This window comes from Rhinatrema bivittatum, chromosome 4 (assembly GCF_901001135.1).
Source record: "Rhinatrema bivittatum chromosome 4, aRhiBiv1.1, whole genome shotgun sequence".
NCBI classification, from domain to species: domain Eukaryota; kingdom Metazoa; phylum Chordata; class Amphibia; order Gymnophiona; family Rhinatrematidae; genus Rhinatrema; species Rhinatrema bivittatum.
Window position 1 is genome coordinate 89,504,433 of NC_042618.1, and position 23,910 is coordinate 89,528,342.

Below are 23,910 nucleotides of genomic sequence, written 5' to 3' on the forward strand. Positions count from 1 at the left end.
GTCTACGGTGCACAACAGCACCTGCTGATGCCTATGGCATGGAAGGGCTCCTACCCTCAGCCAGGGCAATCAACAGTGTGCATGGCACTGAATGGTGTTATGGTCAATGGCCTTATGGCACAGTCCTGACAACACATCAGATCATTGGTGCGCTGGCACAGGCGTACACGGGCAACTGTTACTGGGCCTGGCACCAAAGATGTGGTTCAATGTTAAACGTTAAATTAAACGTTAAATTAAACGTTAAATTAAACGTTCAATGTTTAATTGTTAATTGTTATTGCTCAATGTTCAATGTTCGATGTAAACAACCCTGGTCTGACCTCCCAGACCAGGGCAATCTTTTCGTTTATTGTAAACCGGACTGATTTGTATTGTATACAGGAATTCCGGTATATAAAAATTAAAAATAAATAAATAAATAAAATGTGGCAGAAACTCTGCTTTTTCCCAGGCTCCTGCTCACCTTCTCTCGTGAGGAAACTGCACTGCCATCACTGGCAAACAGGAGGAGTTTTCTGGTTCTCTGAATATAAGAATGATGTAGAAAAAAGTTTTGGTTTTTTTATTAAATGCTATAAAATATAATTATTAAATAACTTACCTTATGGAGGGGCAGAGTGCAATACAAGGCACTAGCATAAACTCCCTCGCTCAAATGATTTTACTGATAACACAGCATTATATATAATTTCAGTTTATATTTCTAACCCCTAAACTAGGTTATATAGTTGTCAAAATGAATATTAATGGCTTTCTATTATAAACAAAATTTGAATGTCCATGTGATAATTTCTCATTGCGCATGTAAATGTTTTCTTGGAATTTGCCAGCATTCGTAACCTTGTGTTTGTTCTAACAATATTTTCTATAATCTTAGATGGAATATAAACTGACCTTGTCTAGTTGTCATTCCATCTAAAAACTGAAACTCGTATCAGTTCAAAATGTTCTACAGCCTTGAATATCCATATCTTTTATCTAGCTTATAACGTCTGTCTATATAAACTACAATGTTGCAACACAAATGTCACGTTACAATGTTGTACTTGTTAGCAATTATAAAAGCTGTTATGAAAAATAAAAAAATAAAAAAACACTTAGATCAGGAATGACTACTTCTTGTGTGACATATCAACAAAATGTTTCACTGAGACTAAGGGCCTACGAGCACCTATATCAGGGGATGCTACGTCATCCAGGGCTTCTGCCGTGGCGACTAATTCCTTGGATTGTGGAGAGGATCAGCTCTCCCCTCCACAGGAATTGTGCGATCCTCTATCCCTTCACTGTAAAACATGAAACTCCTGCCCAAGTAGAACTCAGGTGGGTCCCAAGTTCAGCGGCCTACATGAAGCACACACGGACTGCATTCTGTCAGTCCTGTCCGCACCAGACAAAGGGGCCGATGCAATAAATGGGCATAGAAAGTGGGCGTTGAACAGTCAGCGCCCGCTTAATGCACCCCAGGTGTCCCCAAGGGGGCTGCCATGCAATATTTAAATCAAGGGGTCATATTAGCAAGGAGGCACATTGCTTGCGTGCCCCTAGCACCTCCTTGCTAACGAGAACCTGATCACTTTTACTAACTTGGCCGTCCGCCGGTTAGGTGTTTTTTTTTTGTTTTGTTTAACATTTCTTTAAATTTTTCCTCCTACTTAATACTGCAATGAGGAGGAAGTACAGAAAAGCAGTTTTTTCTGCTTTTCTGTACTTGTTTTAAATGTGCTCCAGGCAGGTGTTAATAGCTGATCACTAAATGTACGTCTGAGACGCACATTTTTTTTTGCATTAGAGTGAATGCCTAATAGACTCATTCACATGCATGTGATGAGCGCTATTAGGTTCACTCCGCGTTGGACATGCGTTGAATATGTACTATTCCCCTTATTGCATTAGGGGATGATTACTGCCTAGTCAACCTGCATCCAACTGAGCTGAGCGCACTGTATTGCATCAGTCCCAAAGGCACAAAAACAGGCAGAGCAAGGAGAGGACACAGAAACTAAACTGCAGATGCAGTATTTAAGGACTAGAATTAGACTCTTCCAGGCTGCACAGCAACTAAAGCCCACCATGTGACAGGCAGAAAGTTAGAAGGAAGGAAAAAGGAAATGTTGCTTACCTGTAACAGGTGTTCTCACAGGACAAGCAGGATGTTAGTCCTCACATATGGGTGACATCACAGGATGGAGCCCAATTACGGAACACTTTTGTCAAAGTTTCTAGAACTTTGACTGGCCCCTACTGGGCATGCCCAGCATGGCACTAACCCTGCAGCCAGCAGGGGTCCCCCTTCAGTCTTGTTTAAAAGCTACAGGAAATGTAGAAAAATAAAATAAGAAACGTAACGAACCCAACACTTCGGGGCGGCGGGCGGGTTTCGTGAGGACTAACATCCTGCTTGTCCTGTGAGAACACCTGTTACAAGTAAGCAACATTTGCTTTCTCACAGGACAAGCAGGATGGAAGTCCTCACATATGGGTGAGTACCGAGCTGAGGATGTCCGAGTATGCACCAAATGTACCCAAGACGTGCAACAGGTACAAAAACTGGGGTGGAATTAGGTAGAGGGCATCCTGAACCCTACCGGGCAGGCGGAAGTGTGTTGGTACATCACATTGTAAATAGGTTGCGCAAGACAGACTGGCCAAAGATGGAATCCTGTCTTCCGACTTTGTCTAAGCAATAATGGGCTGTAAAAGTATGGAGAGAACTCCAGGTGGCAGCCCTGCAAATGTCAGGAAGCGGCACCAATTGTAGGTGTGCTACTGAAGTCGCCATGGCCCTCACAGAGTGTGCTTTAACACGGTCTTGAAGTGGAATGCCCGCTTGCTGATAGCAAAAGGATATGCAGTCCGCTAACCAGGAAGAGAGAGAGAGTCTGCTTACCCACAGGCTGCCCCAATTTAATGGAATGGAAAGAGACAAACAATTGAGTGTTTTTCCTGTGGGCAGCTGTATGGTCTAGGTAGAACCATAGAGCCCATTTACAGTCAAGGGTATGCAGAGCCTGCTCTCCTGGACTGGGGCCTGGGAAAAAAGGTAGGTAGTATAATGGATTGATTGAGATGAAACTCCGATACTACCTTAGGTAAGAACTTAGGGTGAGTGCAGAGTACTGCCCGGTCCTGCAGACGTTTAGTGTAAGGTGGGTAGGTAACTAGAGCCTGTAACTCACTAACTCTGCGAGCCGAAGTGATTGTCAAAAGGAAAATCACTTTCCATGTGAGATAGCAAAGGTCACAGGATTGAAGAGGCTCGAATGGTGGTTTCATGAGCCGACCCAAAACTAGGTTGAGGTCCCAAGAAGGGGCTGGAGGACGCAGAGGAGGCTTGAGGTGAAGCAAGCCCTTCAAAAAACGTGTGACAAGGTGTTGTACTGATATAGGAACATCCCAGACACCTTTTTGGAAGGCAGCTACCGCACTGACATGCATTCTGATGGAGGAAGGTTTTAGACCAGACTGACAAATGCCAGAGATAGTCCAGAAACTTGGTGATTGGACAGGTAAAGGGGTCAAGGGATTGAGAGGAGCACCATGACGAAAACCTGGTCCATTTGTAAGAATACGATTTTCTTGTGGAAGGCTTCCGTGAAGCAATCAGGACATGGGAAACCGGCTCAGAAAGGTTAAGTGGTTGAAGGATTAACCTTTCAACATCCATGCCGTCAGGGACAAAGCCTGAAGACTGGGGTGGCGTAGGCACCCATCGTTTTGAGTGATTAGAAGCGGGTCCTTTCCCAAGGGAATTGTGCCTGCAAATGGAGAGATCCTGAAGTATTGGAAACCACACTTGGCGCGGCCAGTGGGGTGCTATCAGGATCATGGTTTCCTTGTCCTGACGTAACTTCACGAGAGTCTTCGAGAGAAGTGGAAGTGGAGGGAATGCATATAGGAGTCCGGTTGCCCATGATAGGGAGAACGTGTCTCTTCGCTGATAGTGTTGGCTGCGAGTGAGAAAGCAGAAGTTGTCTACTTTGCGATTTTGAGGTGACGCAAACAGGTCTATTTGAGGATAACCCCATTGGTGGAAGATCGAGTTCGCTACTGAGGGGTTGAGAGACCACTCGTGCGGTTGAAAAGTGCGACTCAGCTTGTCTGCCAACACATTGCCCGCTCCCGGCAAGTAGGTGGCCCTGAGGTACATCGAATAGGAGAGGGCCTCCGCCCATATCTGTGCAGCTTCCTGACACAGAAGGTAGGAGCCTGTCCCTCCCTGTTTGTTGATGTACCAAATGGCCACCTGGTTGTCCGTGTGGATCAGGATGACTTGACTGGAGAGGCGATCTTGAAATACCCTGAGAGCATATCTGATTGCTCGCAGCTCCAGGAAATTTATTTGGTGTTTGGCTTCCTCTGGAGACCAAGATCCTTGTGTCTGCAGATTGGCCACATGGGCTCCCCAGCTGAGGTTGGAAGCATCGGTGGTGAGAGTTATTTGAGGATCTGGAGCCTGGAAGGGCAAACCCTGGAGGAGATTGACCTGATTTCTCCACCAGGCGAAAGACTGACTGAGTGAGTCGGTTAAGTGGACAATGGTCGACAGGGGCTGAATGGATTGAGTCCATTGTGACAGAGTCCACTGCATGACCCTCATGGCCAAGCGGGCCATTGGGGTGTCCTGAACTGAGGACGCCATGTGTCCCAGGAGGATGAGAAAGCGGTGTGCAGTCGTGGAGTGTTGAGACTGCAGCTCGTGTGCAAGAGACACAAGAGTGAGAGCTTGCTGTCGAGACAGAAAAGCCTTTGCCTGCAAGGTGTCCAAATCTGCCCCAATGAACGATAAGGTTTGAGATGGGACTAAGTAGGATTTGTCGTAGTTGACGAGAAATCCGAGAGAAATTAGAGTGTGTAGAGTAAGATGTATGGATGACAGAGCAGCTTGCTGAGTGGGAGCCCTGATTAACCAAATGTCTAGATAGGGGTAGATGTGAACACCTTGAGTCCTGAGGAAGGCTGCAACTACAACGAGGCATTTTGTGAAGACTTGTGGTGCAGATGCGAGGCCGAATGGAAGCACACGGTACTGATAGTGCTTGGGGCCTACTAGAAACCTCAGGTATTTGCGATGAGATGGAATTATCGCGATAGGAGTCTATGCGTCCTGAAGGTCTAGAGAGCAGAGCCAGTCTTCTCTTTGTAGAAGAGGAAGAAGAGAGCCCAAGGTTACCATCTTGAACTTCCCTCTCTGGAGGTAATTGTTGAGGGCACGTAGATCCAGAATTGGACGAACGCCTCCCGATTTTTTGGGGATTAGAAAGTACCGGGAATAGAACCCTAGGCCTTGTTGAGAGTATGGCACTGGTTCTATTGCTCTGGACTGGAGGAGGAGGGAGTAGCGAGTGGTTAGATGTTCTCCACGTTGGTAGAGATGGGGAGTCCGGTGGAATGGAGAGAAAGTTCAGACGATAACCTTGAGCAATTAATCGCCAGGACCCACTGGTCTGAGGTGATTGAGTGCCACCTGTTGTTGAAATGGCACAATCGACCTCCCACTGGTATGTGAGGCAATGGAAGATGGCTGCTGCTCACTATGCAGGAGTCAAAAACCGGAAGCAGGGCCCAACTGAGGAGCTGCTTGCGATTTTTGTTTTCGTGTCTGACGAGACTGGGCTTTTTGAAACGGTCTCATAGAATGGGTTCTAGTTGGTGGCGGGTAGGACTTCTTCGGGCGGAAGAATGACTTCTTACAGTCCTTCCGAAAAGGCTGTTTAGAAGAGTTCTCAGAATGCATCAGAGAGAGCTGTCTTCAGGGTCTCATGATGGTCCTTGAGTTCCGCCACTGTCTGTTGAATTTGCTCGCCAGATTGTCTCCTACACAGGGCAGGTCGGACAATCTGTCCTGAACTTCACGGCAAAGATCGGAAGACTTGAGCCAGGCCCATCATCTTGCTGAAATAGCAGCTGCAGATACCCTGGTGGCAGTGTCAAAGATATTGTAAGATGATCTGATCTCATGCTTGCCCGTCTCAAAACCCTTGTTTACTCGGGTTTGGAGTTGCTCTTGAAATTGCTGAGGCAGGGAATCTGTTAAGTATTGTATCTGCTTAAACAAGACTCTGCTGTATTGGGTCATATACAGCTGATAAGAGGCAATTCTGGAGATGAGCACTGATCCCTGGAAAACACGGCGGCCAATGGCATCCAGAAATGTATGTTCCTTGCCTAGGGGAAAGGAAGTGTGAGGTTTTGATCTCCTTGCTCTTTTCTGGGCAGATTAAACAACCACAGATTGGTGATCCAATTGAGGTTTGCGAAAGCCTGGAGCTGACTGAACGAGATAGGTCGTGTCAGCTTTTCTGTGGACTGAAACAGAGCCAGGATGTTCCCAGTTCTTTTTGAGATCTAGAAGAACCTGGTGGATAGGGATAGATGTTACTTCCTTGGGAGCATCCAGGAATTGTAAGAGCTCTATCATTTGATGCCTGTCATCTTGTTCAGTCTGCAATTGGAAGGGTACCAATTCAGACATTTCCTTCACAAAATTTATAAAGGAAAGGTCCTCTGGAGGAGAACGCTTTCTACTTTCAGTAGGTGAAGGTGGTGAAGGCAAATCATCAGTGTTTGGTGAAGAATCATCAGTCCAGGTGTTGTAGGGATCAGCACCTGCTCCTCTAGGGACTAGAGGAGGACGGGGTGGTGGGATCCCTGAAGGTCCTGGTCGAGGCTCCGAAGGACTCAAAGGAATAACTGGAGGCACCGATGAGGGCATCGAAGGCACCGGTGCAGGCAGAGGGCATCGATGGATGACTGTGGTGCCAATGGACGTGTTGGCACTGATGGGTGGATCGGTGGCCCTGGATGTATTGGTATCGACGGCTGAGGCATCAGAACTCCCGAAAGAGGGATGCGGAACAGTGTTTCTCCTCCCGATTACAAAGCAAGAGGGGAGGGCACCAAAGCCATCAGTGACCTGGGGTCCATCGGTGGAAAAGCGGCCATAAGCGCTTCCATCCTCGAGAGCAGCGGTGCCAATGCTGCTGGAATCTGGTCAGTGGTTGGTTCTGCAATCAGCACCGGTGTCGGTGCCGGAGTAACCTGGAGTCGATGGCCTCCTGAACCATCCAATCCAGTTCTTCTCGGAGACCTGGCGCAAGCAGCCCCGGGCTCCAGAACAGAAGGAGGCAGAGGCATAGCCAGAGGGACCACCGTTAAAGGCATTGTCACGGCTCCCGATACCCTGTCGGGTGAGGGATGCCTCTGTGACCCGGTCACTGAAAAGGTCAGTGCCTTTTCTGGACGGGGTTTCTTCGATGGCGGCTCGGACGATGGAGAGGTCGATGATTTCGCTCCCTCGATGGTCCGAGACTTTCGATGCCGATGGCGATGTTTATCTCTACGATCCCCTCGGTCCTGAGGGGGAGTAGAGGGTGACAAAGGCTGAGAAGTCATCGATGCCGGACGTTCACCGGTCCGGCATCGATCCTGAGAATCGATGCCGGACCGGCCAGCATCGACCTCCGGACCTCCGGTCCGGAGGTCGATGCTGGCGCGAAGTTGACGGTGCCGGTTCTGACGATGTCGATGCAATGGACGGCGTCAGGGGTTTGAGCACGGAAGAGAAGTTCCATCTTCTCCATTCTAGCTTTGCGACCTTTTGGTGTCATGAGGGCACATTTGGTGCAGGTTAGGACATCGTGCTCACTTCCGAGACACATTACACAGACTTTGTGAGGGTCTGTGATGGACATGGTGCGATTACAATCCAGGCACAGGCGGAACCCCGACGTCATGGCCATGAAAAAAATTGAACCGTGGTACGGTCGACGGCCAGTAGGCTGCGAGGGCCAAACTCGACGGTAATCGAGGGAAAACGGGTAAAAAAAAAAAAACTTACCGGAGTACCGCGGCTTGAAAAAGTTGAAGGAGGGACCCCTGTAGGGTAAATTAAATTTTAGTAATTCCGTGAGGAAAATTCCTGTCAGGAATCTCTGCAGAGCTCCTTATCCGCGTGGCTACTGCTGCGTGGAAAAAAGAAGACTGAAGGGGGACCCCTGCTGGCTGCAAGGTTAGTGCCATACTGGGCATGCCCAGTAGGGGCCAGTCAAAGTTCTAGAAACTTTGACAAAAGTGTTCCATGATTGAGCTCCATTCTGTGATGTCACCCATGTGAGGACTACCATCCTGCTTGTCCTGTGAGAAAAAGAAAAACAGCTGCAGCTCCAGAAAAAAAATCACAACCAAAACAGGGAGGCAAGAGCAAAGCTGAATACTGTGACCACACAGCTTCTGCAACCACATGACTGCAAAAAACCCACCAAAAAACAAACTGAAGGACTCTGCCTAGGGGGCAGGGCGATAACTACAGCTGCACATGCTCAGTAGGACATGTTTGAAAGCTCTAGAATCTTTGAAATCAAAGTTCTGGGGCGGACTCCATCCAATGTTACACAGGCTCGAGGACTGTCATCCTGTTTGACCTCAGAGAAACTGGTGCCACATATCATCGGACTCATACATTAAGTCCATAATTTTTTTTTTTTTTTTTTACTTTTGGTACAATTAAAACTTATTTGCAATCCCAGTGCCTTAATCTGTAGATGCTATGAAACACTACATGGGCTGCATTTCAAATCCTGTCTTTTCAGGGGTGCAGTAGCATTTGACTGAGAATTGCTATGCATGACCAGGAAGACTATGGAAAGTTGCAAGCTGCACAGAATTTGAAAATGAAATATCCCTGAAGACAGGATTCAAAATGTGGCCTGTGTCGGGTAGTTGTTTACAGTATCTATAGATTAAGACATTGTGATTGCAAATAAGTTTTAATTATACCAAAAATTTTCAAAACAAAAAAAAATGCTATGGACAACCCATAACTATTCTGATATGATGTGGTACCAGTTCATATAAAGTATATGGTAATCATGTACAAGAATCCTCCTCTTATGCTTTATAAACTTTTAGAGTCAGAACGTGTAATATATTCCAAGTGATCCTTTTTGAACAAGATTTGTTTTCACTTTGGTGGGTGGTTGTTGGATTCCGTGTACTTTGGAAGAACTGAGCCATTAGTGGCGTTAACTGTTATAACAACATCTTAAAACGGGAACTATATGGTCTCCAAAGCTCAGGTACTGCACCACATTTGGAGTCTTCTTAGGTTTGGTTCATTAAAAACGTATCACAACCTATAAAGTACAATAAAGAAAGATATCAAATAATCCCCAATTCTCACATGGTTAGTTTCAAAGCAGTCTCTTATAGGAAAAAATAAAACATGCGTCATACCCCTTCTTCAAAGGTCCATCTCTTGTTCACCTCATGCTCATTGTGATTAAATACCTCTTGGTAAATTTCAATGATTCTGTGCCGCATATTTTCTATTTCTGTGATTAACTACAAAAAAAACCAAAACAGAAAGAAAGAAAATATGTTATTTTAAAACAGAAGACAGCTCACAAATGGAGCAGTATGAAAAGATCTAAGAACATAAGAACAAATTCCAAATACAATATCTTCCTTCATGTGCAGTAGCTGGAATTGCAGGTCCACACAGAACTGCTGTTTGGTTCAAAACTCAGAACCAGTTCTATTCTTACCTGCCAAAGCTGAAATGTAAAAGAAAGCCAACTATTGCCTCAGTGTGCAAGTAACAGACCTATTAGTTCCTGTAACTGCAAATAAAAATCTGAATACCTTTGCTGGATCAGTTATGTCTTCAAGCCCAGATGGCATGTCACCTCCAGCAGGAGCACCTTCAGTACCATGGCTACTGACAGAGGCCAATTCTTTGCGTAGTTGAATAAATTTGTCTGCTGTTAAACAATCTCTAGGTAGACTAGTCTGAATATGCTCTCTGAACCTGAATCAAAGCAGAACACGCACACATTAACCAGAAACCAGAATAAAAATGCATAACCAATGTACCTCAAATTTAAACATGGAGTAAAATAAGGCTACATTAATCAATCATCAACATGGCCATTTGGATTATTAAAGTGTTTAAAGGAACAACTCCATGCTTAAAAAACATTCTATCTAAATGAAAGTATATATTTGGCTAAACAATGTGTTCAGAACTAAAGCAGTCTAAGCTAGCTTACCTTAAAAAATTACTTTCTACTGCCAGTGGGATTTTCACTCACCACTAGCAGCAAACAATTACAAATTTGGAAAGTTCCTCCCTTACTGTAGGAAACAGACGACTTTGGGCATCACTGACTGCAGTAGTAAAAAAGCCCAAGATAATTATCAGGCCGATACAGTCAGGACGTGTAAGAAAGAGTGCAGGGCGCATCCCTCGTTTGCCGCGCGCACAATTTTGTTCACATACCACTCGATACAGTATTCAAATGAGATGCAAATGCAAGCGGCGTCCAAAGCGTGTCCATGAAGCGGTAGGCGTGCGCAATCCATTTTACTGTATAGAGCGGGATACAGCGCCTATACAGTATCCTGGGTGCGCTGGTACCTGTCATTTCAAATGTCATTCCACTAGGAAAGTGGATGGTTCTCCTACAGACCCCGCTGCCTTGAGCACCCGGCGCCAGCAAGCCCCAGCAGCTGGCGATCGGCAGCAGGGAGTGCAAAGCAGCACCTGTGAGCGCAGCTCCGATTTTCCGCTTCCTTCGGACGGGCAAGAGAGACTAAATTTCACTGACAAACTTTCCCCCAGCCCTCGCTCACCTGCCCTGGCCACGGCCACGCAAGCCCCCAGCAGCAGCAGAAGGGCGTCCATGGGTGCCGGTCTCCCATGCGGGCACGCTGACAGCTCCGGAGCAGCCCCAGTCCTCTCTCCCCTCCTCCCGAGGCGCGCACCGCGGCTCCCCTGCCTCCCGGGGGCAGCCGGCGGCGAGAGCGGCTTCAGCAGCTCAGGTTACAGCGTGCGTTCATGCACCTTCCCGCTGCCTTGAGCGCCTGCCTGTACGTCCAATTTGGGCGCTCAAGGCAGAGACGGTGCATGAACGCATGCTGCGACCTGAGCGCCCGGGTGGACGTCTGAGGTCACGGCGTGCGTTCATGCACCTTCGCCAGCGGGGGCTGCTGGAAGAACATAAGAACATAAGAAAATGCCATACTGGGTGAGACCAAGGGTCCATCAAGCCCAGCATCCTGTTTCCAACAGTGGCCAATCCAGGCCATAAGAACCTGGCAAGTACCCAAAAACTAAGTCTATTCCATGTAACCATTGCTAATGGCAGTGGCTATTCTCTAAGTGAACTTAATAGCAGGTAATGGACTTCTCCTCCAAGAACTTATCCAATCCTTTTTTAAACACAGCTATACTAACTGCACGAACCACATTCTCTGGCAACAAATTCCAGAGTTTAATTGTGCGTTGAGTAAAAAAACTTTCTCCGATTAGTTTTAAATGTGCCCCATGCTAACTTCATGGAGTGTCCCCTAGTCTTTCTACTATCCGAAAGAGTAAATAACCGATTCACATCTACCCGTTCTAGACCTCTCATGATTTTAAACACCTCTATCATATCCCCCCTCAGTCGTCTCTTCTCCAAGCTGAAAAGTCCTAACCTCTTTAGTCTTTCCTCATAGGGGAGTTGTTCCATTCCCCTTATCATTTTGGTAGCCCTTCTCTGTACCTTCTCCATCGCAATTATATCTTTTTTGAGATGCGGCGACCAGAATTGTACACAGTATTCAAGGTGCGGTCTCACCATGGAGCGATACAGAGGCATTATGACATTTTCCGTTTTATTCATCATTCCTTTTCTAATAATTCCCAACATTCTGTTTGCTTTTTTGACTGCCGCAGCACACTGAACCGACGATTTCAATGTGTTATCCACTATGACACCTAGATCTCTTTCTTGGGTTGTAGCACCTAATATGGAACCCAACATCGTGTAATTATAGCATGGGTTATTTTTCCCTATATGCATCACCTTGCACTTATCCACATTAAATTTCATCTGCCATTTGGATGCCCAATTTTCCAGTCTCCCAAGGTCTTCCTGCAATTTATCACAATCTGCTTGTGATTTAACTACTCTGAACAATTTTGTGTCATCTGCAAATTTGACTATCTCACTTGTCGTATTTCTTTCCAGATCATTTATAAATATATTGAACAGTAAGGGTCCCAATACAGATCCCTGAGGCACTCCACTGTCCACTCCCTTCCACTGAGAAAATTGCCCATTTAATCCTACTCTCTGTTTCCTGTCTTTGAGCCAGTTTGCAATCCACGAAAGGACATCGCCACCTATCCCATGACTTTTTACTTTTCCTAGAAGCCTCTCATGAGGAACTTTGTCAAACGCCTTCTGAAAATCCAAGTATACTATATCTACCGGTTCACCTTTATCCACATGTTTATTAACTCCTTCAAAAAAGTGAAGCAGATTTGTGAGGCAAGACTTGCCCTGGGTAAAGCCATGCTGACTTTGTTCCATTAAACCATGTCTTTCTATATGTTCTGTGATTTTGATGTTTAGAACACTTTCCACTATTTTTCCTGGCACTGAAGTCAGGCTAACCGGTCTGTAGTTTCCCGGATCGCCCCTGGAGCCCTTTTTAAATATTGGGGTTACATTTGCTATCCTCCAAGCTGCCTCGCATGGGGAGCGCCCGATCCGCCCCGGGCTGCTGAAGCCGCTCTCGCCGCCGGCTGCCCCCGGGAGGCAGGGGAGCCACGGTGCGTGCCTCGGAAGGAGGGGAGAGAGGACAGGGGCTGCTCCGGAGCTGTCAGCGCGCCCGCACGGGAGACCAGCACCCATGGACGCCCTTCTGCTGCTGCTGGGGGCTTGCAAGGCCGCGGCCAGGGCAGGTGAGCGGGGGCTGAGGGACAGTTTGTCAGTGAAATTTCGTCTCTCTCTTGCCCGTCCGAAGGAGGCGGAAAATCGGAGCTGCGCGCACAGGTACTTTGCTGCGCTCCCTGCCGCCGATCGCCGGCTGCTGGGGCTTGCCTGATGCTTGCCTTCTGTGAAAGAGTCAAGCTGGAAATCCCGATGCCCGAGCGTAATACAGAAATTATTTTCGTCCTGCACCTTGCTTTATTTTTTGTAATAACTGTGACCCTCGGATGTCCAACCGGGTGCTCAGGTCACGGCATGCTTTCATGCACCTTCCCGCTGCCTTGAGCGCCCGCCTGGACGTCCAAGTTGGGCGCTCAAGGCAGCGGGAAGGTGCATGAATGCACGCCGTGACCTGAGCGCCCGGCTGGACGTCCGAGGTCACGGGTGTACGGTGTGTAGGGATAGGGCCTGATACAGGAGCTCGTGCCCACTGCAAGTCAGCGGCGACAAAGGAGCCCAGACCCACGAGGCGGCCAGAGGAGCCCCCGGAAACGGTGTCCGTTCTTCCCGACGGAACGAAGTACTCTGAGGTTAAGCGCGGTGGTGCCAGGTTGGGTTACTTTTTCTCTCCCTTGTGCAAGAAGCATTTTTTTTCTGTGGATTGGGTTGGTTTGGGACTGGGCAGCTAAGTTCACCACAGTAACGCCAGGGTCAGGGTAGGCGGAAAATTTGCAGGTTAAAGACGTGGCAAAATAGCTGGTTAAAAAGGCGATAATCTGGGCGCACGTTACTGTATCGGAGGGAATAGCTAATCCGATCATTAACATATCATATACATGTGGCGGGCGGAAAGGGATACGCGATTTCAGTAAGCGGTAAGGATGCGTAAAACCGGATACTGAATCGCGGGTTAGACATACGCATCCAAAATGTGCGTACAAAGCGGGTTAAAAACAGGGTAACCGCGGCCGCGCTTTACTGTATCGGCCTGTATGGGAGTTAAGTGGACTGTGAGCTAGTTTATTGTCAAGCTGTTGTTACTTACCATTTTGTTGGGACAATCAATCACCTTTAATTCTGAGCACAGAGTTCCCCTTTCAATGGCACATTGGCATAAAAACAGAAAAAAATTCTGAGATCTACAAATTTCTACTACAAAATGGGATAAAAAAAATCAGTTTTGAATTACTGATGGACTCTTTCCATTCACAAATATCTACAACCAAAACAGCTGTTTAAAGTCTTCCCATCCCTATCAACCCTTCAGTTTAAATTCTCATTCTCTCTCACACAGATGATCCTAATGCAGTAACTGGTTACATAGTGTGGACTATTTCTGCAACATTTGTACTTCCTGCTGATTTGGAAGCATTAACAATGTTATGATTACCAATAAAACCTTTCCAAGTACTGTACCAATTGGCAAACCACTTGCAAGCAGAATAGTTTAACAAATACTTTGGTCTTCACAGAGTTGAAACTGAAAGTGTAACATCAGGAAAGCAAAACATCCCATGGAACAGTAGCAAATGATAAAAGTATGTTTTTTTAACTGCTTGGTTAAAGAGCTAACTATCGAGGCTTAAACATTACAATGTCCTTTTTCCATAAGTTAGGTCTTCTCTTCTTCAGAGTGCCTAGAAAAAGTTATTTGGGGCCTGCCCAATAGATCTATGTGCCAATGCTCTGTACTGCCATGCAGAAGAATAAATTCTTACCTGATAATTTCATTTCCTCGATTGCAGCCGGATCAGTTCGGATGCATGGGTTTATGCCACCAAACCCAGCAGATGATAACAAAGACTAGGCCTCCCATTCTGACCTCAGCTTGACAGTATTCTATATAATAAACTAAGAAACATTTTTAATATACACCACCTTTCCCTCATTCCCTATTCAAAAACCAGAGGGATTCTAAGGGAGAACAAACAGAAAACAAGAAACGAAACTATATCCTGCATTCCTTGTTAAGGTTTATTACCTTAATATCCATCACACTGATTAGCATACACAGACAGTTATTCTGAAAATGAAGCAGATGAATACTACACTTGGCAGAACAGGGAGGGCTCTGCACTGGTTTGGTTGGATTCAAAGAAAGGAAATCAGGTAAGAATGTCTCCTTCCTCTTCATCCAAACAGATCAGTCTAGACACCTGGGATATACCTATGCTATCTTTCTATTGGGTGGGACATTGCCAAATCTGTTCAAGACTTCTGAACTAAAGGAAGTCCATTCCCTAACTTGAAGCTTAAGATGATAGTGCAAGGAGGACCAGGTCACCACTTCGCAATCTCCAAAGCCGACACTAAGCTAAGTTCTGCCCACGAAATCATCTGCACCCTGTAGAGTATGCCCTCAATTTCTGGGAAGCAGCAATCCCTTGGAAACAATCTTCCCCATCACTTTCTTAATCCAAGGAGCTATTAAAGACACTCCACCCCTTTCTAGAACTACTAAACAGTACACAGTGATGCTCCGAGGTTCTGAAACTATTAGTGACCTGTAAATACCGCAGAAGAGCTCTAACATTGAAATGACAAAGCTGAGCATACTCTTCTCTACTCAAGTGCTTCTGAAAAGAAAGGAGACAAACGATTTGGGTAAGATGAAAAGGGGGAAACCTACACTACAAAGCCTGCAGCTCCGAAATTTATCTGGCAGAACAGATTGCTACCAAAACACACAGTCTTAAGAGTAAGCAACTTGAGACACCCCTCTGAGGCTCAAATCGATGAACCACCAAGGCTATCAACAACAAATTCAGATAGCAGGCAAGTACTGACTCTTTCACCAGAGACCAAATATGCTTCATTCCCTGAAAGAAATGAGACATATCCGGATAAGACATTAAGAGTCTGCCTATTAACCAGGCTCTAACAGGCAACAGACACGATCTGCACCTTTAGGGAGTTAAGGGCCAACCTTCTCCAATCCGCCCCTGCAGGAATTTTTTTATTTTTATAAATTTCAATTGATACAATTATTCAATTTACATTGAATACAAAAAGAACAGGAAATACTTGATTATACTTGACGTTTCTCACAATTCCAATAGAAAAATAACTAAATCTTGCATTCCTTATTACAAAACAATTGTGGGAGAGATCCATTACTAGAGCAATTTTATTCCTAAACATATTTACCAAACATGATGAGAAATTGCAAAGTTATTTTAAACTTAAAACCAACTATTCAGAAATTGATGTTCTAGGCTCAGTTCCTTGGTTCCATCGGGCTTCCAAAAATTTTTCTAATTGCTCTGGTTCATAATAGACATATCTTATACCATCAGATCGCATAATACACTTACAAGGAAACCTAATCACCAATTGTATACTAAAAGTTCTCGCTTGATTTGCCATAACCAAATCTTTTTACATCTTATCTGGGTTTTCTTAGAGACGTTGGGGTAGATCCATAATTTTTGTCCCAGGTAAAGAGAGGTACTATTAGACAAATACAATTTTAGAACATTATCTCTATCAGACGATAATGTACATTTTTTTTTAAATTCTTTATTTATAAATTTTCTAATAAATTACAAAATGATTTACAGAAAAACCAAAAAACATGGTTTGATAATTAGAAAATAATTCAACACAAATATTTTCATATATTCTTTACAATCATTCTAAACCATTATCATTTCAAAACAACTTTGAGAGGAATGTGGGATATCAACAAAACTAGGGAGATTAATACTGAACATTCCTAAGACAAAGGGCTAACATAGAAAACCTGCATTATCTTTTATTTATTAATTATTAGACACAGGGGATGAAGTTGTTAACCTTCGTTGTTCTAAGAAATTTTTCAAATGCTCGGGTGATAATGTAAATTTAACCAAAAGAGTACCTCTCTTCAATCTGTGAGCTATAAGAAGTCTCAAGTAATTCAGTTACATTCAGTGACGCTGCCTCCACTGGTTGATTTTCTGTTTCTCTTTCATTTTTCCATGACAAAAAAATAAGCATTCGATACTGACAGAAAATTTTCAGATGATATTTGTAATACTTCCTGAAAGTAGTTCTTTAATTGCTCTTTTGGGTAGGCCAATCTGCATTTAGGAAAATTTATAATTCTAAGATTTGTATATCTAGTAGAATTTTCCAAACTTTCAATTTTCTTACTTAGCAGGGTTTCTCCTTGTATAATTGAGAGCTGTACTTTTTTAAATTTGACTTATTTCAGCATCTACTTTCTCCAAAGTCTTTGTATGTTGACAAAGTTGGATTCACATTATAAAGAACCTTTTGCATTTCTTTTATATTTGTAGTTAAATTCATTATGTAATTTTGCAGCGAGACAATTGCTTGCCACAGCACATCCATTGTAGCAGTTTTTGGTTTCTCAATCAGTGAATAAGGTAAAGTTACCGGTTGAGGCAAAGATAGTCCCATGCAGGTCCTGGGTCCTCAGGAATGAGCCGGCTTCCTTTCTGCAGCAGTGATTTCTTCGCCGATACAGGCTCGGCTTTCGCCGAAGGAGCCATCCACCTGAGGGGAGGAAGCTGTTGGTCCCTCCCACCATTTCTGGCGCTGCCATAGTCCCCACTGCACTCTCCTCGATCAGGCTCACCTCCAAAGACGCCATCCGGAGATGCAGTAAGCCGGGGTCAGCAGTTGTTGCGATGCTCGTCGATGGTAAAGGCATGGTTGAGGCCCTGGGACTAAGAGAGACTTCTCCCTGAAGCGAAGGTGGTGCTCTCCACCTACGCTCTTGTGGACTCCTCTGGGGTTGTGAAACTCTGCTCAGTGGGTAGAAGCCCGCTAGCGTTGTCTGAACCTGCATGGGTCTCACGGGGGGGGGGGGGCGTGGGGTCAGAGGCGTCCTCTCTGACCCTGCCTTTCGTTTGGGGTGAGGCATCGTTTTAACACAATGCTCAGGTAAAAGGAAAGAAATTTGCTAGACAAACGGTTTAGGAGCTCCTAACACAAGCTTCCTCTATACAAGCGCCATCTCTGGATCTCTCCGGACCCCCCCTGCAGGAATTTTAAACAGCCGGCATCAAAGTTCCTCTCACTGGAGATCTTCCTAATCGAGCACCAACCTCAAACAACTTTAACTGTCATATAAACTAAGGATGTTGAAACTTCCTTGTACCACTAAGGGATTTACAACCTTCCAAGAACTATCCCTTCTCTGACAAGCCACAAGACATATCTAAGATAATCTTTGTGAGCTACAGACACCCTAAGCAGAAGGTCATAGCTAATCCCTTCTAGCATTCTCACTAGATCTACATACCATGGATCACCTTGGCCAATCATGATCTACCAATATCATTAGCCCCCGATGCCCAGGAACCTTCTGCAAGACAGTGCTCAGAGACTTCGGAGGGAACACAAAGAAAACCCTGAGCAGGTCAGTCTTGAATCAGGGCATTCAAACCAGATGATCCTCTTACTGTTCTTCGGCTGAAGAATCTTTGTACCTATGCTAAGTGAGAATGCTAAGGGATTTCTCTGGTGGAACTGTTTAACTGCATTGCAAAAATCTTCATTCTGGCTAAGTATTTTCTGCTATTTTTACTATTTTTGCTTATTGATCTGAAGTTGTGTAGAAGCTTGTGTAGAAAGCTTCTGTTGATTATTTCCTGTCTGCAAAGCTATCAGCTTTTTAAACTGGGAAAATCTCTCTAGTTTGGGGGTTAGCTGGCACAACTAAAAAACTGGGGCATAAAGACTGTTTTTTTGTTTTTTTTTTTTAAAAAGAATTGACCAAACGCAAAGACAACAGTCCAGTAGTGCCCTGCTTTACCCAGCTTGTCCCAGGCTAAACTGTTTGAACTCCCTCCCACCCTACCCCTCTACCCACCCACCCCTGGGGCTTGTTTCTAATAAAGACTGCCTAGATTACCATTGGCAACAAGATAAATTAGTACATTGGTTACAGTCAAGGAAATAAAGTCACAAATTACCAAGATGAGGACTATCCAATGTAACTGCTGTGGAGCCTTTATTCTGAGGGAAAGCATCTGGAAACTTAGAGCTTGCCCAATTTGTTGCACAACTCTCTTCCTTGAAAATGGAGCTGACTGTGATTAAAGATCAATTAGCTTCAATTAAAAGAATTACACCCCACATTGCATTACTCAGAAAATAATTCCCCAATACCACAAACAAACCAGGAGTGTCAAGAAAAGGAGATCCATTAGGGCTCAGGTAGGACCCACAGTCACCCATTCTTGACAGAAGAGCAGCCAACAGGTATACGCCCACTCAAACAGGTCATTAGGAACTTCTTTAAAACCAGGAATACAGTGGCTCTGGTAGAATTAGACCTGTGATGAGGAGACACACATGTACCAAATGCAAAAGAACAACAAGCCTTCTATAAAATAAAAACTGAAAGAAGTTCTTGAGAAAAGCATTGCAGTATTACCAGAAAAGAGAGAGAAAACACAATGCATGCAGTATTAAAGATCCATAAGCAAAAAAAAATCTAATTAGATGGAAAACTCTGTCAACAGTGGCACTACCGCAAAAAGAAATAGTGAAGTGAATAAACAAATCTCAACAAACTATCTCACAAGGAGTCCGGAAATTGCAAATAACCGTAAAGAGAGTACCTGGAAGGCTATGACCACAATGCTCATAGTTTGGGAAATAAAATCCCAGATCTGCAGGCCCTAATGGCTGAGGGCAGAATTGGACATTGTGCTATCACAGAAACATGGTTCACAGAATCTCATGAATGGGATACAACAATACCAGGCTACAACTTGTTAAGGAAGGACAGAGAGGATAGAAAAGGGGGAGTGTGGCTCTTTATGTCAGAAACAAACATCCAAGCAACTGAGCTACAAGGAAGTTGGGGTATTGAAGAAGCTCTATTGGTCGACCTAAAAACGATGACGGAGCATCCATTTATATTGTGATGGTGGTTTACAGGCCTCCAAACCAAAGGAAGGAGCTGGACAGAGATCTGGTTGAAGACATCCATAAGATAGGTAAGAGGGAGAAGTGGTGATTGTGGGTGACTTTAATATGCCAGATGTAGACTGGAAAATCCCATCTGCAGAAACTAAAAATAGTAGGCCGATTAGTGGATGCCATGCAAGTATCTTTGTTCAAACAAATGGTGTTGGAACCCACGAGAGAAGGAGCTATACTCGACTTAGTGCTCACTAATGCAGATAATGTCTCAGATGTCCAGGTGGGCGCCCCCCACCTCAGCAGCAGTGATCATCAAACGGTTATGGTTTAATATCACTAAAAGAATAGGGAAAAGAACCCAAAGACCCGAGTTTTACAGTCAAAACACAGATTTGAGGAACCTGGGGAACTACCTGGAGGAAGAACTTAAAGGATGGGAGAACGAGAGAGATGTGGATCAGCAGTGGACCAATCTAAAAGGAGCAATCACCAAGGCAACTGCTCTATATGTTAGAAATGTAAAGAAAAACAAAAGGAAACTGAAACCTATCTGGTTCTCACTGGAGGTGGCTGACAAAATTAAAGCTAAAAGAACAGCATTCAAGAAATATAAAGGATCCCCAAAGGGAGGAGCACAAAGAAGAATATTTGTATCAACTGAGGGAGACAAAGCAATTAATCAAGTTGGCAAAGAGTCAAGCGGAAGAAGAGGATTGCCAAGGAGATAAAAAATGGTGACAAAACATTTTTCAGATACATCAGCGAAAAGAGAAAGGTCCAAAGTGGTATAGTGAAATTGAAATGTGGTAATGATCAATGTGTAGAGAGAGACGAAGAAGAAATGGCAGAAATATTAACGAATACTTCAGCTCTGTGTTCACTAAAGAAGACCCTGGAGAAGGACCATCTCTAAACAACAAGAAATGGAGGAAGAGGAATAGATGAAAATCCTTTTACAGTAGAAAATGTGTGGGAAGAACGAAGAACCTGAAAGTGGACAAAGCCATGGGGCCTGATGGGATTCATCCAAGGATATTGAGGGAGCTCAGAGATGTTCTGGCGGGTCCGCTGTGTGACCTGTTCAATAGATCCCTAGAAACGGGAGTGGTGCCGAGTGATTGGAGAAGAGCGGTGGATGGTCCCGCTTCACAAGAGTGGGAACAGGGAAGAGGCAGGCAACTACAGACCGGTTAGCCTCACTTCGGTGGGTGGGAAAAGTAATGGAGTCACTGCTGAAAGAGAGAATAGTGAACTATCTACAGTCTGGAGAATTGATGGACCAGAGGCAGCATGGATTCACCAGGGAAGATCCTGTCAGACAAATTTGATTGACTTTTTTGACTGGGTAACCAAGGAATTGGATCAAGGAAGAGCACTAGATGTCATCTACTGGATTTCAGCAAAGCTTTTGATACGGTTCCGCACAGGAGACTGGTGAATAAAACGAGAAGCTTGGGAGTGAGTGCCGAGGTGGTGACCTGGATTGCAAATTGGTTGACGGACAGAAAACAATATGTGATGGTAATGGAGCCTTCTCTGAAGAGAGAGCGGTTTTAAGTGGTGTGCCGCAAGGATCGGTGTTGGGACCGGTCCTGTTCAATATCTTTGTGAGCGACATTGCGGACGGGATAGAAGGTAAGGTTGTCTTTTTGCGGATGACACTAAGATCTGCAACAGAGTGGACACGCCGGAAGGAGTGGAGAGAATGAGACGGGATCTAAGGAAACTGGAAGAGTGGTCGAAGATATGGCAGCTGAGATTCAATGCCAAGAAGTGCAAAGTCATGCATATGGGGAGTGGGTAATCCGAATGAACTGTACTCGATGGGGGGGGAAAGGCTGATGTGCACGGAGCAGGAGAGGGACCTTGGGTGATAGTGTCTAATGATGTGAAGACAAGCGAAACAATGCGACAAGGCGATAGCAAAAGCCAGAAGAATGCTGGGCTGCATAGAGAGAGGAATATCGAGTAAGAAAAGGGAAGTGATTATTCCCTTGTACAGGTCCTTGGTGAGGCCCTCACCTGGAGTACTGTGTTTCATTCTGGAGACCGTATCTACAAAAAGACAAAGACAAGATGGAAGCGGTACAGAGAAGGGCGACCAGGAGGTGGAGGATCTTCATCGGATGACGTACGAGGAGAGATTGAAGAATCTAAATATGTACACCCTGGAGGAGAGGAGAGACAGAGGTGATATGATACAGACTTTCAGATACTTGAAAGGTTTTAATGATCCAAAAAACAACGACAAACCTCTTCCGTAGGAAAATAATCAGCAGAACCAGGGGTCACGATTTGAGGCTCCAGGGAGGAAGATTCAGAACCAATGTCAGGAAGTATTTCTTCACGGAGAGGTGGTGGATGCCTGGAATGCCCTTCCGGAGGAAGTGGTGAAGACCAGAACTGTGAAAGACTTCAAAGGGGCGTGGGATAAACACTGCGGATCCATAAAGTCAAGAGGCCGCCAATGATGAGTGGGTGACTCGCCAGAATGATGGCTATTGACACAATACCCTTATTAAATAAACATACACATGCTTACTGTGACTCCTACATCGCTCTAAGCTTCAAACAGCAAGAGGTAATGGAAAAAAGGATTTGCACTCACAAAGAGGGGAGTAGCTGGCTTGTTACGGCGGTTACTACCCCAAACCAAATGTGCCTGATACTTCACTTTCCATGCATATCCAGCATGGTTCTCTGCTTCATCGGCATGGGAGAAAGACCGATACATCACGCATTTCCAGCATAGCTCTCTGCTTCAACGGCAGGGGAAAAAACAAACAAACAAACAACAAACAACGGCAGGGGAAAAAAAAAAACAAAAACAAAAAACTGATGCTTCACGCATATCCTGCATAGCTTCAACGACAGGGGTGAAGAAAAAAAGGATTCGCAATCACAAAGCGAGGAGTAGCTGGCTTGTTACGGCGGTTACTACACCCAAACCAAATGTGCCTGATACTTCACTTTCAATGCATATCCAGCATAGCTCTCTGCTTCTACAGCAGGGGAGAAGAAAAAAAAAAAAAAAAAAAAACCAACAAGGGCTGTACAACATAGTCTAGGTAAAACAAATAAGCATGGGTGTAGCTTGCTTATCGCGGCGGTTACTACCCCTACTACCCCTAACTAATCAAGCTAGATATTTCACTTGCATGCAGCTCCATCACTGCTCTCTACATTAATGGTGGGGGTGGAAGGGGAATAGAACAAGGAGCTAAGAGTAACAGATAAGAATGAGAGAAAAAATGTGTGAGGCTTGCTGGGCAGACTGGATGGGTCATTCGGTCTTCTTCTGCCGTCATTTCTATGTTTCTATATATGTTATGCATTGTTGCTTGCCACCAACAAATTCACCACTTGTTCTCCCCTCCATTGGACAAAACCTGTGAGAATGCCTCCTGAAGAAACTATTCTTCAGGGTCTAGCCTGTTGCAACTGAGAAAATCCACTTAAATATTCTCTACTCCCACTACATGAGTGGTAGAGAGCTTTTTTACATGCTTCTCCACCCAATATAACAGCAGATCTACCTCTTCTATCACATGCAGACACCTGGTTCCACACCCCACACACCCCCCCCCCCCCCCACACACACACACACTGTGAAAAGCATATATGCTATCATCATAGCATTGGCAGACAAGATTCTGACCCTGAAAAAATGGGAGCAAATTGAAGGAGTGCCTTCGTTATCACTCTGGTTTCCAACCAACTGATGGACTGTTTGGTTTCTTTTGGATTCCAAGTACCTTGAGCTACTAGGCGTCAACAGTGGACATCCCAGACCCAAAAGACCTTAAGATTAGTATCAGATGTCACCATTATCCAAACAGGAGATCCACTTCCGGGTTCTTGCATACCAGCTAACAAAGAAAAACTCTCCCTAGCTTATGTCAGAGGGAACCTCATGGAATATACCCGGGACTGAGATAACTACTTTAAGAGCAAGGCCCTCTGCAGGGGTTTCATGTGCAATCTTGTCCAAGGCATTAGATCCAAGGCAGTCACCATGGAATCCAATATCTGAAAATAAATCCACACCTTGGATCTCTGATTCTTCAAACCATGCACTTGGTTCTGTACTTTCTGGATCCTTGTTTGTCAATCAAATTTGGCCTTCCCTTGTATCAAGCCAAATCCCCAGATACTCCAGGGGTTGAGAGGGTAAGAAGTTGCTCTTGTTGAAATGGAAAATTCACCAGGTCCTGCAATAACTGCAGTTGCTGATTTGCTTACCTGGGCCTACTTTGCTCAGATCAACTAATCATCCAAACATGGATGCACCAAAATACTTTTTCTACACCACCACATCCATTAA

General features: G+C 44.9%; 1 protein-coding gene across 2 annotated transcripts in view; it reads right to left on the minus strand.

Moving 5' to 3' along the window:
• The window catches only part of PRPF39 (pre-mRNA processing factor 39), a 192,117-nt gene that overhangs the window by 87,068 nt on the left and 81,139 nt on the right, over positions 1-23,910 (minus strand). For both annotated transcript variants that reach the window (XM_029598474.1, XM_029598473.1), the window contains 2 exons: positions 9,646-9,811; positions 9,238-9,345 (listed from right to left, as the gene is read on the minus strand). In XM_029598474.1, the coding sequence (XP_029454334.1) occupies positions 9,238-9,345; positions 9,646-9,811 (274 nt within the window). The remainder of the gene's footprint in view (positions 1-9,237; positions 9,346-9,645; positions 9,812-23,910) is intronic.